The 17,969-nt window shown below is 48.5% G+C and overlaps 1 protein-coding gene across 2 annotated transcripts in view; it reads right to left on the reverse strand.

The window, feature by feature from the left end:
• Window positions 1–17,969, reverse strand: part of WAPL (WAPL cohesin release factor) — a 226,127-nt gene that overhangs the window by 146,919 nt on the left and 61,239 nt on the right. The window contains exons 3-4 of one of the 2 annotated variants that reach the window (XM_082267623.1): window positions 9,603–10,694; window positions 9,411–9,464 (exon numbers count right to left, since the gene is read on the reverse strand). In XM_082267623.1, the coding sequence (XP_082123749.1) occupies window positions 9,411–9,464; window positions 9,603–10,694 (1,146 nt within the window). The remainder of the gene's footprint in view (window positions 1–9,410; window positions 9,465–9,602; window positions 10,695–17,969) is intronic. The other variant, XM_082267624.1, reaches the window with a different exon arrangement.

Below are 17,969 nucleotides of genomic sequence, written 5' to 3' on the forward strand. Positions count from 1 at the left end.
GGGGTTATCCTCTCTCTTACTCTGGCTCAAAAGGAACAGATTGTCTAGCAACTGCGGATCCTTGTTTCATTTGGCAAGAATCTCTTTGCAGAGGTCTGGTATGGAACTGAGCAAATGGAACCAACTCGAAAGTGGAGACCATCAGACCCAGCACTTGCATGCAAATCCTGAGCAATGACCAACGGTCGAAAAGGAGCCGAATCGCATCCTGCAACTTCAGTAGTTTGGCCTGTGGAAGAAACATCCGGGCCGAGGCTGAATCCATCATCCGACCCAAGTAGTCCAGTTTGGTAGACTGAGTCAGAACAGATTTCTGAAAATTCAGTGTCCATCTCTTGTAAAGTTCACACAGTAATGTCCAAATCGAAATCTAGAGCCGATGACTCTGCATGCAGCAGATCGTCTAGGTAGCCTAGTACCATGATCCCTTTCTGCCAGAGCAAGGCCAAAACCGGGACCAATACTTTTGTGAAGACTCGAGGCGCTGAAATGAGACCGAAGGGTAACGCCACGAATTGATAGGGCTCCTCACCCACGATAAAGCGAAGAAAACGCTGGTGCCCAACATATGTTGGAATATGAAGTTAAGTGTCCTTGATATCGATAGAGGCCAAAAAGAGCCCCTTGATGAAAGAATGCCACTACCGTGCGAATGGACTCCATCCGAAATTTCTGAACCCACACCAAGTGGTTCAGAGCTTTGAGATCCAACATCGGGTGGACCTTGCCTTCCTGGGAACGGTAAATGGATTTGAATAAAAACCTTGAAAATGTTGCGACTCTAGAATCAGCATAATGTCTCCTTGTGCCAACAGGTCCTGCACTGCCCCGTAGAGGCGCTGAAGCCGATCGTGAGACAGGTGTATGTTGGAGGCAATTCGGGGACCTACTTGTCCTGAATAAGCCGGGTCCACAGATCTGGAAACAAAAAAAGACACCCCCCCACCCCGGATATGGGTGAGGGCGCCCCTTCAGGCTGAGGAAGGCTTGTCTGTAGAACCAACAGGGCCCGCTTTTGACTTACCATTCCAGGGTCTCTTGGAGCCGCCCGTGAAAGTATGGGTGGATCTTGAACCCTTTTTTTCCCTGCGATCCAGTCGGACGAAAGGGCCGCTTGTGAGCTGAGACAAAAAAGGACCACGCGTACGACGAGGTTCCTTGCCCCTAGCAACCACAGAGTAATGTACTCTTACCTCCTGTAAGGCTCCTAATGAGCTCCTCCAGCAGCCTGCGGCCAAAAGAAGCATCCAAGGATGCCTACACATCTACTTTGTAGAATTTAGTGAACGTGTGCACAGATGACCAAGTTGCCGCCTTGCAAACATGTATTACTGACGCCTGATGGCGAGAGGCCCAAGAGGCACTCAGCGCCCTAGTAGAATGAGTCTTCACAGAGAAAGGTGGAACCTGACCCTTAAATGAATATGCCTGTACCACCGTCTGCCTGATCCGTCTGGATATGGTCACAGAGAGTGATTTCCTGAAAGACTCAGTAACCGCCAGGCAAACCCCAATTGCCCGAACCACAGCCAAAGAATGCAAGGCAATTTCCTTGGGATGCCTGGGCTTAGGACAGAGTGAAGGCAGCACAATGTCTTCATTCAATGGAAATCAGAAACCACCTCAAGGAAGAAATGACTGATTAGGTCAGAGGAGAAGAACGGCAGGACAGCGCCGCCAATTCAGACACTCTGCGGGCAGAGGTAATAGCCACCAAAAAGGCTACCTTCTGTGACCGTGTAAGCAGATGAATCTTCCCAAGTTTTCAAAGGAAGGTTTTTGAAGAACAGACAGTACCAAGTTAAGATCCCACTGAGGTAATGGGGACTGTATCGGAATAGCCACATGACAAACTCCCTTGATAAAAGTGTGAATCAAAGAATGCGTAGCTAAAGGGCTTTGAAAAAACACAGCCAAAGCCAACACATGACCTTCAATAGAACCCAAGGCCAACCGCTGCTCAACACCTCTTTGATTGAAAGCCAATATCCTAACCACTGAAAAGGAGCGTGGATGTGCCTTAATCGGTTCACACCATGAGATGTACGATTTCCACATACAATGATAAATCTTCCTGCAGGTAGATTTTCTAGCCTTCAACAGTGTAGGAATCACTGAGTCAGAATGACCCCTATCCTTCAATACCTGGCTTTCCAAAGAGCATCAGTGACCAACCTTTTCCAGATCTGCATACCAAGACCGGCAAGGCCTCTATTCAGCACAGAAGCTTCGGCAGAAGTTTTAGCAGAGGAAACACAAACCCCTAGGAGCCACCAGTGCCAGTGCGTCTGTGGCATCGACCAGAAGATCCTGAGACCTGGCTACAAACCTCTGTACCTTCTCATTGAGCCAAGAAACTAACAGTTCTACATCAGGTGTCCCCCACCGGACACACAACAAGTGAAACACCTCCGGGTGCAGGGACCATTCCCCCTGATTTAACACCTAACGAATCAGCCTGACAGTTCCCCCCACTCCTGGCAAATGCACGGCGTAGAGGGCTGGAACAAAATTTTCTGCCCATAAGATCTCTTGGTGCCCCCTTGATTGACAAACCACGGCCGTGGCATTGTCTGATTGAATCCGAACTGGACAACCCTGCAGACGATTTGTGCAGCAAAGCTTTATCACTCTGAGTTCCAGAATATTGATCGGAAGTTTGGACTCTTTCAGAGTCCAGGTCCCCTGGACACACAGCTTTCCGAGTACAACCCCCTCCCCCTGTACAGTGATTGACAGATCGCCCACCAGAACTGAGTGGGAGTCTGCTCTTAAGAAGAGATTGTCCAGGTACCTTAGTACTGCGATCCCCTGCTGTCACAGTAATGCCAATACCGGAGCCAACACGTTGGTGAAGACCTTGGGGCGGAGGCGAGCCCAAAGGTTAACGCCACAAATTGATAATGTTCTTCTCCTAAAGCGAAGCGTAAATAGGGATGTGCAGATATGCGTCCTCGATATCGATAGAGGCCAAAAAGTCTCCTTGGTATAGGAACGCCACTAACGTGCGAATAGACTCCGTTCAAAATCTCTGTACCCGCACAAAGCGATTCAGAGCCTTGAGGTCCAGAATTGGATGCACTATCCCCTTATTTCCTAGGAACAGTAAACAGTTTTAAATATATAACCCTTGAAAGCGTTCCCGAGAGGGAACCGGCACAATCACCCTTTGCGACAGCAGATCTTGTACCACCCTTGTAGATCCCATAACCGATCTGAAGATAGACGTAAACTGGACGGGAAGAATTTGTCTGACAGTCGGGAACTGAATTTGATCTTGTACCTTGATATGAGCCGCTCTTGGGCCCATTTATCCTGAATCAAGGAGGTCCATGGTTCCGGACAGAAAACGAAGATGTCCCCCCACCCCAGATACAGGTGAGGGTGTTCCTTCATGCAGGTGGAGATTTGTAAGCAGATCTGGAGGGCCTGTTCTCGGCTTACTCGACCACGTCTTCTTGGAACCCCCAGATGACTTAAATGGCTTAGGACCTTTCTCCTACATGCCGAAGGGGCCGCTTGCGTGCTGAAAAATAAGGGCCCATCTATTACGTGGTGACTTTCCCTCAGCGGATAAAGGAACTATTCCCACCTGTGAGTCCTTTGATCAGTTCACCCAAATAAGCAGTCCCCCGTAAAGGAGATCTGATCGAGCCTTCCGCAGACCAGCTTTTTAGTCACAACATGCGTGGTTACCATTATTGCGTTTAGAACAACTCCACTGACTCGCAACAATTTTGTCACATTAGGCGGGAAAAGGGAGTAAAGCCACTTTTAGGGGATCTGTAGGCCCAAAGGGGACCGGCACCCCCCATGCTAAAAAATTTCTGCACCGATACAATCAGTGCATCCACCAGCGCCCTTGCATCCTCACCGTAGAGCACCCAAAATGTGTGGGACCCAGTAGAGTCGCTCTATGCTAAGCTCCCCCTGAGAAAACAAACAGGGGAGGTCACCGACCACAGTCCCACAAGGAGACGCCGGCTAAAGTTCCACAAAAAGACCCCTATTAGGCCTAAGGGTCGCCCACTATAAATGACATAAAAAGGACATAGCCCCCTATAAAAGGGGGAAGAGGGGGCCCGCTGTGACGCAGACACGCAGGCAGAGTACCCCCACGGCGCCCCCCGGTTCAAGGTGGCGCCAGGCAGTCCATATGTCCACCCCTCTGAGGGGGGGGGGGCATCCGCTGCTCTATCACCCCGGGCAGCAGCTCAAACAGCCTGGTCAACAGCTTGACCAGCAGCTCGGCCAGTCAGCCGCAAGTAGGCCGTAAAGCTGTGGCCCAAATTTGGGGCCCGATAAGGTCGCAAGTCTACTGTCAGCTTGATTAGCAGCTCAGTTAGGAGCTCGGACAGCCTGGCCAGTCACCCGGACAGCTTGGTCAGTCACAGACAGCCAGCTCTGTCAGCCACAAGGCATCATGCCGACGCCTCAATTTTTGGCCCGAGCCGACAGCATGAGGAATCCGCTGGTCGGCATGGTTAGGCACCTCATCTCGGTCGGCTTGGTCAGGCACTCGGTCAGCCTGGTCAGCTACCCGGACAGCCCAGAGAAGCCCGCAAAGCCGCGGACTAAATTTTCGGCCCGATCCAGCCACATGAGACCCAGAGCCACAGATGAAGAAACATCCGATCCCCCCAAGCCTATAACCACCGCAGGGAGCCCAAAAGGAGCTCCCTGCCCCAGTCACTAAACCACAGGGGGGCCGGGAACTTGCTCATAGACCCCCGTGTGCGAGACGGTCAGCAACAACCGCATCCACCCCCCCCCCCCCCCCTTACTGGGGCAAGTTGCAAAGCCAGCTCCTAACTAACGCCGGGGCCAAAAGACCACCCTGACTGTTAGATGGACTGGGGGAATTGGAAGGGAACCCGGGGGTCTGATAATCCCAAGGAGGGGCCCACATCCACCCCAAAACCGCAAGAGCTATGGGGGGACGCTACTCACCATACCAACGACAATCGGGTGGGCGCCACTCCGGACAGACTACCTCTCCACTTGGGGTGGGGGTGCTGACGGCCAAGAGGCACGCTGAGACTCAGGCCAAACCAGGTCGTGTACGTCCCGGCAAGGTGTTTCACTCGCGGGCCAGCCCCTGTCTATTGGGGCTCACTCGAGGCGAGACCTAGCACGGGGCTACAACCTGCACACGCTTGCTGGCCAGACTGGGAGACCTTAAGGATCTAGGATATTCAGTCCCCAACCCAGTCCGGCTGTTTATTCCAGTTCTTTAAGGAACATAACTAGCTAAAAAATAAAATTAACAAAAATTCCCTTTAAAATATAAACACAAGCTAAGACCGAAGTCCCAGTCGAGAACTAGGTCCTACTCCTAAACTAAGCAGACACAAACTGAATCTTATAGCAGAGTGAGTGGGTGTATGCCTTCAGGGACTGCCCCATAGGTGTGGTGAAGTTTTTCCTGCCGAGTGTCCTACTCCTGTAGGGGGCAGCATAACCCAATGGTTATTTAGAATATGGAGCTGCGTCTGTCGATGAACGACAGAGAAATAGGAATTTTGACTTACCTGTAAATTCTTTATCTTGGCGTACTGCACAGGACTTGTAATATTAGAGCATGGGTTATACGCAGACTACCTTTAAGTGATTGGACACTGGCAAAATTCTTGCTAGGGCCATCACTAGTGCACACTATATATAACTCCACCCACTATATGAAACTCCAGGTTTTCTATTTTTTTTAGCAAGCAATAAGGAGTGAACAGAGGAGTGGTATGTGTATGGTACTCCAAGATAAGGAACCTACAGGTAAGTCGAAATTCCTATTAGGTTAAATCACATGGTACAGGACTTGCATTTACAAACCATGGGAGGGGTGGGTAACAACATATCAAACTAAACTGTAAACAAGCCCACAAGAAAAACATGGGTTGAAAACGCAAAACGACAACCTGAATCACCTTACGGCCAAAGCTTGCATCAGCCTCAAGTGAATGTCTAAACATCCACCAGGGAGAATGGTTAAACAGAGTACCAAGCGGTGGCCTTAAAAATACAGGAATCCGGATACTGAAAAGCCTAAGGAGACATTAACAGCCTGGTGGAATAGGCTCCGACAGTGAAAGAAGGAACTCTGTCCCTAAGGGTGTAGGCCCCAGAGATAAGAGGTCTAAACTATCTAGCAATGGTGGAGTGAGATTCAGACCCACAGGCGGGACAAAGACTCAATGTTGCGAATAAAGAGAGCCCTGACCACATTTAGACAGACAATGTAGGGCAATTTAATTGTCAGGTGGTCCTGCAGGACAAAAAGGAAGGAAAAACTATGTCCTCATTAAGAAGAGAAGAAACCACTTTAGGTAGGAAGGGCGGTTTTGATCTCAAAACCACTTTGACCTTGTGCAAAACAAGAACAAGCTCTTCACAGGAAAAACCTGCCAACTTAAAAATTACACCTAACAGATATAATAGCTACTACGAAGGCAGAGTACACATGGGCCAAATATCGGAAAACTGGCCGACATTCGGTCAGTGTATACCGCTAACAGAAGCTAGTCCAATGACTGGCTTTTTTGTCAAAGACATGTTAGAAAACCAGCATTCGATCAGCGCTTGCAGCCAATGGCTGCAAATGCTGATCAGTGTGTTCTTGCAAGGTAAGGTGGGGAGGAGTGGTCCCATTGTCAGAACACAAAGACACAGCGCCTAACTAAAATCACTTGTGTCAGTTCAGCCCACTAGATTGAATGAAAGGAAAAAACTTTACGCGTGTACTTAGCCTAGGGTTATCCAAAAGAATAGCTCTAATTGGTTCAAAGGGAGGTCTCTGAAGTACAGAAAGCTCCAGGTTGAGATCCCAAGGTAACATAGAAGGTCGAACTGGGGGGAATTCATATAAACAACTCCCTTAAAGAGGAAGTAAACCCTCCTCTGTAACTTGTACCTATAGGTAAGCCTATAAGGCTTACCTATAGGTACAAGTCTATAAGGCTTACCTATAGGTACTGTAAATATCTCCTAAACATGTACCGTTTAGGAAATATTTACCTTACATGCAGCCAGTAACGTCACTGGCGCATGCGCTCTGAAGGAACGGCCGCTGGTGCCGTTCCTTCAGAGCCCCGTGCCGTGACCGTCTGCTTCCGCACGCGTGCGCGGGAGTGACGTCACCGCGGCTCCGGCCAATCAGATGGCCGGATGCCGCGATCCCGGAAGACGGGCGACTGGACATGTCGCTCGTCATACAGGTAAGCAGGCGGCACGGCGGGGGCTCGTTCGAAGTTAAGTATTTCATAATGAGCTAGTATGCGATGCATACTAGCTCATTATGTGTTTGTCTTTCAGGTTCCCAAAAAAAAAATTATGTGTTTACAACCTCTTTAAGTCTTGTTAAGGGATTATGAGGCAAGAGGTTTTCTGAAATAGAGACAAACCTATCCTTTCAGGACACTCATGATCCCATGGTCAGGGCCAAACTGAAGAAAGGCAAAAAAATATGATGAGGTTTTCCCAGAGACTCCACTTCCTGTCATTGTACAGGGTAAAATAAACCTTTCATGTTAGAAAGCTGAACTTTCTTGTTCTAAACAAGGTGGGGATAACAGAGTTAGAAAAACCCCCTTTAGGATTTGACATTTAACAGTCACGCCCTTAAGGCCAGCGAAGAGAAACAGGATGGTATGAGGGGGGCCTGGGCCAGTACATCTGGTCTGTCTGGATAAGGTCAAAGTAAATCTACTAAAAGTTAAAAGTAGGTTTGTGTACTACATAATTCCAGGCCAATTTAGTGTGATGAAAATCACCAGAACCCTTTCTCCTATCTCTATGGCATCAGAAGGATACTCATTGGAGAAATGCATAAACCAATTTGAATTGAGTCCAAGGAATCTCTAAAATAGGTAATCATCTAAAGTGAAGGCTAGAGGATCCCTGATCTCAGCTACCATTTTTTCAGCTTGTTGAACCTTGAGGCCAAGATGGCCACACATCTGGTTTTCTACACTTTTGACAGAGGTCTTGAAAAATATTGGTGCAGAGACCAATACCCTGGATCTAGGGATTGCCTATTTAGAAAGTCCGTCTGCCAATTGTCAGCTACTATGTGGATGGCTGAGGAAGCTGGAATTGGAGTTTTTCTTTTACAGCAGTTTAATTTCTGGTGCCCCCTTGATGGTTTATGTAGGCCATGCCTGTGGCATTGTTCAACTGTATTCTGACTGGTTGACCCTTCAGAAAGGGGGTCCAATGTTGCAGAGATAAATCAGATGGCTTTCAAAATCAGAATGTTGAGGGGAAGTATCGACTCCTGTGGGGACCAGGACAGCCAGGGAATTGCAAACTCCTCTCCAACCTGTAAAACTGGCATCAGCTGTCACCACCTTTCAGAGCATGTGAAGAATTAACTGACTTTCCCCAACTATGGCTGAGTCTCCAGGAGAATCAATACAACCCCTCCAGCCCCACTGGTAACCAAGATGTCTGGGAATTTATTTTTTATTGTCCCTGACATCTTCTTTTGTGCTGTACAGGGTACTCACTGCAGCCTTATAGAGATGTAGGGGGGAGTGTAGAAGGAACGTCCCCTTGTGTCCTTGTAGCCGGTTTCCTATTCCCTCATCCAGGGATTTCCAGACACTTTGAGGACATCTACCCTGTAGTCAGTCAAGGCATGTGCATCCCTGAGGAAGCAGAATCCTAAAATGGCCGCTGCACTGATCCCAAGCCACTTGGGATCCCAAAGAGAATGGTGGACCCAACCAGGACACTTCACATTGATGCCTCAGTTTCAGGGACCAACAACCACTGTCTTTCCAAAGATATCATTCTGTCAACACAAGGAGGGGATGACTGAGGGAAGGGAAAAAATGAATTTTTGTACTTACCGTAAAACCTTTTTATCTTTAGTTATCGACAGACGCAGCACCCGTACCTCTGCTGAGTGAATGGGGTTTTTTGTCTTCTAAAAACACTGCTTGCAACAAAACTGGCTGCTGTAGCAGAGTGTGTGGGGTTATACCTGCAGGGACAGCCCCCATAGGCATGGTAAACCCAACAGTCTAAGAAAATATGGAGCTGCGTCTGTCGATGAACGATAGAGAAACACACAAGCAGCCTTTTCTCATAAGGAGGAGGTGTAAATGAGTTAATAAATGCTAGAGGAGCTTCATGTTCCCACTAAGGGAGCACGAAAGCACCCCACTGCATTTACTCGTGACCCTGCATATCAGATACTTGACTAGTGAGAACAGGTCTATCACCTAAATACATTGGCAAAAAAACAGTGTTATGAAGTGGGCAAGGGTTTAGGAGTGCAAAAAGGTCCAATCACCTGAAGGTAGCCTGCAGACAGCACACAATATTAGGAAGGAAGATCCAGAAACTATAGGTAGAGTGTGAGCCCACCACCTAGTAAAGGCTTATGCAGTAATAACCAATTAGTCACTTACCTTTGTTTTTGCTTGGGTCTGAACTGCTGCTTGTTTGAATGGTGGGCTTTTTGTCTGTAAAATGTGCTGTAAAATTTGCATTTTGCTTTCAATATACAATGAATAATGAAAAATAACTTCTCCTTATTTTAAAATTTTTGTGCATATCCCCACCCGAAATAAAAATCAAGCCACTAAAAAACTATTTCTTACCAATATTATTTGAAGAGTCAATAATCTGCACATTTTTATCAACTCCTGAGCTTGGCATATCAGACATTAATGTGACCTCTGCACTCATTGCTTTCTTCTTAGACTTCCTTTCTTTTTGATGCCAACCATCATCATCATCATCTTCATCATCATCATCGTCGTCACTTTCACTCAAGTCATCAAAGCCAAAATATTTAATTCTATAGCTTGACTGCCCAAATGGCTTAGAACCTCCTTCCTCACTGCAGCCATCATCTTGGTCATCAAAACCAAAGAACTCCAGTTTGGCATCTTTTTTGGACTTAATATTGCCAGGACGAAATCGTGTGGTTGTTTTTGCTGTTGCAAGATCGGCTTTCTTTCTAAGCCGCCCAGCTTCCCCTAAATCTGTTGTAGGGCTTGCAGTGAACTCATCTATACCCCTTTCCATGCTATCCTGGATGGTAACATTACATACTGAGAGACAAGATGGATGCAGAACTGTAAAATCTCTAGTCCGTCCAGTGGGTTTGGTCCCACTGCTTCTGTTCACAGTGCTTGCTCTTTCTGTGGCACTGTTAGATTTGGCCATTGAAAAGCTTGAGCCATCTAAAAGTCTGTCAAAATTGGAGGAACCTTGTGAAGATTTTGTTGTCTTGTTAGATCTACAGTATGTCCTACAATTACTAAGTTTGACACCTTGTAGCACATCCTCACTAGTTTGCTCTTCTGGATTATCCATTTGTTCTTTAGCAAGCTGGCTGTCATCTTCAGCTTTAGGTTCAAAATGAATACCTTCATCCTCATCAGAAAGAAGGTTGGGAACATATGAGTTTTCTTGGGTTAGGTCATCCCAATCGTACAGCAACAGATTCTGAGAGCTTTTGTTCTGCTCATTTTGTTCTGGAGAGTCTGACCCTTTTAGAGAATCGTAATCCCAATCATGTGTCTCTGTGGCAAAACTAGAGATGAGTGACTCCACAGGTAAATTGCTGCTGTTGCAGGATTTTGTAGACAAGCCTGAAGGTAACGTGCTTGTAGATTTTTTGCTGTCATTTTCAGCCTTCTTTGGAAAATAACAATTTTTGTCTTCTGTAAAACTATGCAGATTACCTAAAACAAGGAAAAACACATAACAGATTAGAAAAACCTTAAATAATGTTTTATTTCCTTAAAGTATATGTAAACCCCATTCAAAAATATTGACCTGGGCAAATATATCTGTAGATATATATATATATATATATATATATATATATATATATATATATATATATATATATATATATATCCCTCTCTCCAAAGCCCTAAATCCTGTGTCTTTCTGCTGCGCCATTCCTCTGTTATTAGCATGATAACTTCTGACAAGTTCTCAGACACAGGAGATAAAAGCAGAGACAAAAGCAGCTGGAAATTTGTGTCAATGCAGGTGCATAGAGCTGGTCTATTCACAGCACAGCTCTGCATGTTTCTTCCTTCCTTTGTGGAGAGGTGGGGGGGGGGGGGTGCCTTTCCTTCAATTACCTGTCACACAATTCTGCTCCAAAAGAAAAATTATGATGCCAAGCATTTGACTCCTGCACTCAGATACAAGGATCCCAGTTCACTCTGATCACGGGACTCCTACTTGGCATCCTCAATGGCAAGGCCTTGCTGCCCACTACGACCTGGGTGGTCAACCAAAAGCTACAAACAAAAGAAAGGGCGCACTGGCCTAGCGCATTATCCTCAATAGAGCTTTATCATCAGATAAAAATATATCTACTCACAAACATAATTTGTAAGCTAGCATATCAGATACGAATGACAGAGTCCATCAAATTGCAGTCCACAGTCATGATAGTTAGCGGCTAACGCCTTTCGAGGCTTCGCCTCTTCATCAGAGCCAAGCCTCGAAAAGCGTTAGCCGCTAACTATCATGACTGTGGACTGCAATTTGATGAACTCTGTCATTCGAATCCGATATGCTGGCTTACAACTTATGTTTGTGAGTAGATATATTTTTATCGGATAATAATAAAGCTCTATTGAGGATAATGCGCTGGGCCGGTGCCCCCTTTCTTTGTTTTGTTTGTAGCTGTCACACAATGTATGCCAAGACTTCACAGCCAGGGCTGAAACAGAACAAAAAAATCCTAACATGATGTTCACTTTCTAAACAGTGTAGAAAGACGAAGACAGCAGATAAACAAAACTTATGTAGAGAGAGGTGTTTCATCTCTGTGTGTAATCTGAGGATGCTCTGTTCATGGAGAATATGTGAGGGTTTACAGCAACTTTGAAGCACAGTGTAAAAAACCTAAAGCTGAAACTCATTTAAATCTACTCTTCCACTGTAAGCCATTTATGCCTTCTCTTTGCACATGTTTAACAGCTTCCGGACCGCCCGCCACCCATTTACTGCAGCAGGCTGGCCCTCCTGCACGAACCTATGTAACCCTATGTCGGTTGTGCGCTTGGTGTGTGGGGGGGGGGGGGGAGCACGCCCTGCCGCGGCGCTCTCCTGCTCTCACTAGGCAGCGGGGATCCTGACACACGGGACTGGAGGCCGCGATTGCCGCCGGGCACCCACAATCGCTGCTCCGCTGAGAAAGGAGGGTCAGCTGTTGTAAACACAGCCGACCGTTCTCTCAGAAAAGATCAGAGCGCCTGTGATCCTTCTATATAGTATCACAGGTTTCTTGGGTAATTTCACAAGTCCCTCCCCCAACAATTAGAAAACACTCCCCTAGGCTCACATTTAATCCTTTGATCACCCACTAGGTTAACCCCTTCCCTGCCAATGCCACTATTACAGTAAAAGGGCATATTTTTAGCACTGATTACTGTAGTAGTGTTACTGGTCCCCCCAAAAGTGTCAAAAATGTCAGTTAGGGGTACGATCTGTCCACCGTAATGTTGCAGTCCCGCCATTACTACTATAAAAATAAATCTTTCCCCTACTTTGTAGACTTGATAACTTTTGCGCAAACCAATCAAAATACGCTTGTCACTTTTTTACCAAAAATATGTAGCAGAATACAAATTGGCCTATTAGGATGAAAAATTTTGATTTTTACATTTTTTTTGGGGAATGTTATATAACAATGTGAAAAATATTGTTTTAATTTCAGAATTATCACTCTTTTTGTTTAAATCGCAAAAAAAAAAAATGGATTTTTGATGGGACGCAGTTCCTGATGCCTATCAGTAGGGTTATACTGCCCCCTACAGGAGAAGAACACTAGACAGAAAAAAATTTCTGGCTATGCCTATGGGCAGTTCCAGAGGGTACACCCTCTCTCTTCCTGCATAGGATGTCAGTTTTTTATCAAGTGTCAGAAATAATACCAACCCAACTCAAAATAGAGGGCGGGTACTGCGTCCGTCAATTAAGAGAAAAGGGTTTTACGGTAAGTCAAAAAACGTAATTTTTGTAAAATCTTACCTGTAAAATTCCTTTCTCTGAGTCCTCCGACAGTCGCCGCCTCTTCATATTCGTCACATATGGGGTATTAGACTTTGCTCCGAAGGAGTAGCTAGGCAACAGAATATGTTAACAATAAAGCTTTTAACATATCCCACCCTCAAGGGGTGGTCCCCTCAGTCAATACCCTCCTACTTCCTGCAACCATATCTCAGTTTTAGTGGAATAGCAGTAGAGTATACAACCAAACCCCAAAAGAGGGGCGGGGGCGGCGACTGTCGGAGGACTCAGAGAAAGGAATTTTACAGGTAAGATTTTACAAAAATTCCGTTTTCTCTTACGTCCTCCGACAGTCGCCGCCTCTTCATATTCGTCACATATGGGGACGTCCCAAAGCAGTGCAAACATGAGGGGTGGGAAACGCATCCGCGCCGAAAAGGCAACGCAGTCTCCGCATCAAATAAAGGAACCTTACCAAAGGAAGGAAACCAGCTGGGCAACAGTAAAAAACAAGTGCTCAACAGGAGCAACAACCCAGGAAAAGACAAAAAACCAGGGGATACAAAAAACTATCCCAACAGCCAGGAGTCCCCAACAAGGGACCCTATGGAACAGCCGCACTAAGAACCTTGCGGCCAAAGGAAGCATCCGCCGATGCCTGAACATCTACTTTGTAGAATTTTGTGAAAGTGTGCACGGTCGACCAGGTCGCCGCCTTACACACCTGGGCTACAGAAGCCCCATGACGACAGGCCCAAGACGTACTCAAAGATCTAGTAGAGTGCGCCTTCACAGGGACAGGAGGAGCCTAAAGCCCCGTACACACGTACCGATGGTCGGCTTACAAATGTTCCTCTTTTCTCCCCGGGATGTCGGTGTCTGCTGAAAAGTGCAAAGACAGCACAAGGACAGCACAAGAATTTTGTCCGCCGACTGCAGAAGTGATGTCATGTAATGGTTAACTTTCCCTGTGTTTTCTATTTTCTGAGCATGCCCAGTCTTGCAAATCTGCGGTCTGTCGGCCGAATTGTGTACTGACAGGCGAACAATCGTCCGTTCTGGTGTCGGCATACAAATATTTTCATGTTTGCACGAAAGACTTTTGTCCGCGGATTGTGCGCAGACATCTGTCGGAGGCACCATACTAACACGCGTACAATCGGCAGATCCTTCGTCCACCGACGTTTGTATGCCGACGATCGGTACGTGTGTACGGGCCTTTACCCTGCAAAGCATAGGCCTGTTCAATGGTCTGCCTGATCCATTTGGCGATGGTAGAGGCCGAAGCCGCCATGCCCTTCCGAGGACCCTCTGGAAGAACAAACAAGGAGTCAGTCTTACGAAAAGACTCAGTCGATTTAAGGTAAACCCTTATCGCCCGAACAACATCCAGAGAATGCAATCTCACCTCCTTTGGATGTTTAGGCTTCGCGCACAGCGAAGGCAAGACAATATCCTCATTAAGATGGAATTCCGAAACTCGTTTCGGAAGAAAAGAAGGATTAGGTCGCAAGACCACCTTATCCAAATGAATAACCAGGTACGGAGACTTGCAGGACAAAGCTGCCAGCTCCGACACTCTGCGAGCCGAAGTGATCGCCACCAAAAAGGCGACCTTTTTGGACAACATAGACAACGAGATCTCCCTGATCTGTTCAAAAGGAGCACGTTGTAACACAGATAGAACGAGATTCAAGTCCCAAGGGGGCAAAGGATCCCTCCTAGGAGGAACCAGATGCCTCACAACCTGAATAAAAGTGCCAACCAAGGAGTTGGAAGCCACGGGACGTTGAAACAGAACGGCCAGCGCAGACACCTGACCCTTTATCGTAGCCAGCGCCAAACGCTGATCAACACCCGTCTGAAGAAAAGACAGCACACGGGAAACCGAGTACGTGCGGGGTGAAAACCCCCTGGACTCACACCAGGCAAAATAGGCCTTCCAAGTACGGTAATAAACCTTCCCCGAGGAAGACTTCCTAGCGTTGATCAAAGTATGAACGACCTCTGGAGAGAGACCCTTTTCCTTCAGGACCTCTGTCTCAACAGCCAGGCCGTCAAAGCCAGCGACTGTAAAGCAGGATGGTAAATCGGTCCCTGAGACAGTAGATCATCTCGAAGAGGTAGACGCCAAGGGGCGTCGACCGCCAGATTCACGAGGTCTGCGTACCAGGACCGGCGAGGCCAGTCCGGTGCCACAAGAATCACCGTGCTGCGTTCCGAGAGTAACCTGCGAAGGAACCTGGACAGCAACTGAATCGGTGGGAAAGCGTGGGAAAGGATCAGCCTGTACTGATGCCACGGGGCCACTAACGCGTCTGACGCGTCTGCCCGAGGGTCACGCGTCCTTGCCACGAACCTTCTCACCTTGTTGTTGAGACGAGACGCGAACAGGTCCACATCTGGAAGACCCCACTTCGCGCACAACATCTGGAAGACAGCCGGGTGAAGAGACCATTCCCCCTGATCCAGGGTCTGGCGACTCAGATAGTCCGCCTGCCAGTTCTCCACCCCCGGAATGTGAACTGCCGTTATCGCCGGGACATGAGTCTCGGCCCAAGACAGAATGTCGGCCACTTCTCGAGCCGCCCGGGCACTCCTGGTGCCCCCTTGGTGGTTGATGTAGGCCACCGCCGTGGCATTGTCCGTCTGCACCCGAACCAGGCAGCCCTGCAGCCGGTCCGTCCAGCGATGAAGACAGAGATTTATCGCACGTAATTCCAGAATGTTGATCGGAAGGGAAGACTCTCCCTCCGACCAAGTTCCCTGGGCAGACAGAACGCCCAGAACACCACCCCAGCCCGACAGGCTGGCATCCGTGGTGATCACCGTCCACGAGATAGGACGAAACGACTTGCCCCCGGACACCATCGGGGACTGGAGCCACCACAGAAGGTTTCTTCTGGTGCGATGACTCAACGAGATCTGAAGATCCAGAGATTGAGGTCGCCCATCCCACTTGGACAGGATCTCCGCTTGGAGACCCCGCGTGTGGAACTGGGCGAAGGGAATCGCCTCGAAGGCCGAGACCATCAATCCCAGACATCTCATGCACGTCCTTAAAGACGAGTGCGGAACGTCCCTGAGGGACCTGACTTCCTCCTGAAGAGTTCTGAGTTTGTCTTCCGGCAGGAAGACCTTCGCTTGTACCGAGTCCAGAATCATTCCCAGGTAGGGAAGACGAACCGACGGACTCAGCGTCGACTTTGGAAAATTTATCGTCCAACCAAACTCCTGTAGAGTTTGCATTGTGACAGACAGGTCCTCCTCCAGACCCTGGCTGGTCGCAGACCGAACCAGGATGTCGTCTAGATACCCCAGGACAGAAATGCCCTGGGCCCTCAACAATGCCAGAACCGGTGCAAGCACCTTGGTGAAGACCCGCGGAGCCGAGGCGAGACCAAAAGGTAACGCCACGAACTGGTAGTGATCCTCCGCAATGGCGAATCGAAGGTACCTCTGGTGACCTTCGAAAATGGGGATGTGAAGGTACGCATCCTTCAAATCGATGGAGGCCATGAATTCCCCCGGAACCAGGGCAGCCACCACCGACCGCAGGGATTCCATGCGGAACTTGCGAACCCGCACAGAGCGGTTCAGAGCCTTCAAGTCCAGAATTGGACGAACCTTGCCCTCCTTCCTGGGCACGGTGAACAGATTGGAATAAAACCCCCGAAATCTGTCCCGATGAGGCACCGGAACCACCACTCCCTGAGCCCTCAGGTCCCGCACCGCCAGGTGCAGGTCCCGCAAACGCTCTGGAGACAGTTAAAGATTTGAGGGAAAAAATCTGCTCTCCGGCCGAGAGAGAAACTCCATCTTGTAACCAGATCGAACGATTTCCTGAACCCATCTGTCCCGCACACGGGCCAACCAGGGCTGAAGAAAACCGAGCAAGCGTCCCCCCACCCCAAAACTGGGTGAGGGCGCCCCTTCAGGCCGCACTGTTATGGGCTGCAGATCCGGATTGGCCGGACTTCTGTTTACCAGACCAGGGCTTCTTCTGAGAGCCTTGACCTTTGAACGGCTTGCCCTTGTAGTGCGGCCGAAAAGGCACGAAAGGACCCCTGAGGGGGCCGAAAATTAGCATGCTTCTTCCCAGAAGCCCCCTTAGCTTTGGGGAAATGGGGCAAGAGAGTGCTCTTACCCCCGGTGATCCCCTTAATCAACACATCCAGGGACTCCCCAAAAAGGCGAGACCCATCATAAGGTAGATTGGCTAAGGTCTTACGTGAAGACTGGTCCACCGACCAACATTTTAACCAAATCAGGCGGCGAGACAACACCGCCACACTGTGCACACGTGCAGCCAACGGAACCAGGTCCAGGTCCGCATCACACAGATACATGACACCCTGGTGGATTTGATCCACCATATCCAGGGTCGCCGGTGAGGCCGAATCGGCCACTAGGACGCGCCTAAGCATCTGCGTCCAACTTGCGATCGCCTGGGCCGCCATGAGAGAAGCAGACAGAGCCTTACGCATAGAACCCGTAACAGAATAAGTATGACGGGTAAGAGACTCCAGTCTCCTATCCGTGGCGTCACGGAACACCGGGGAATCCTCTGCAGAAATCGCAGTGGCTTTGTTTAAAACCGCAATTGCGTGATCCACTGGGGGTGGCACACACCACCTTTCATCAGTGGAAGGTGAAAAAGGATAACGCAGCTTGAATCTACTTGGTGCAGCAAAAGGTTTGCGTAGATTGCGCCATTGTTCCTTAACAGCGCGCTGAAAATCATCATTGCAGGGAAAAACCTGCGGCGTCCTGCGTTTTCTCTGCGTCCCATAAGCCGCCAAGGCGGCGGGGGGACACACCTCATCCTGCAAACGCAGCGTTTGCTTTATGGAAGCAATCAACTCATCCATGATTGCAAGCTCTTCAGGCGAGCCAGGGGGAGAATTATCAACCCCCTCAACTTCAGCCTCCACCTCAGACCCTATTAGATCAAGAGAGGAGCGGGACCCCGATGAGGAGGC

The sequence above is a fragment of the Pelophylax lessonae genome (assembly GCF_965119305.1).
Source record: "Pelophylax lessonae genome assembly, chromosome: 9".
NCBI classification, from domain to species: Eukaryota; Metazoa; Chordata; class Amphibia; order Anura; family Ranidae; genus Pelophylax; species Pelophylax lessonae.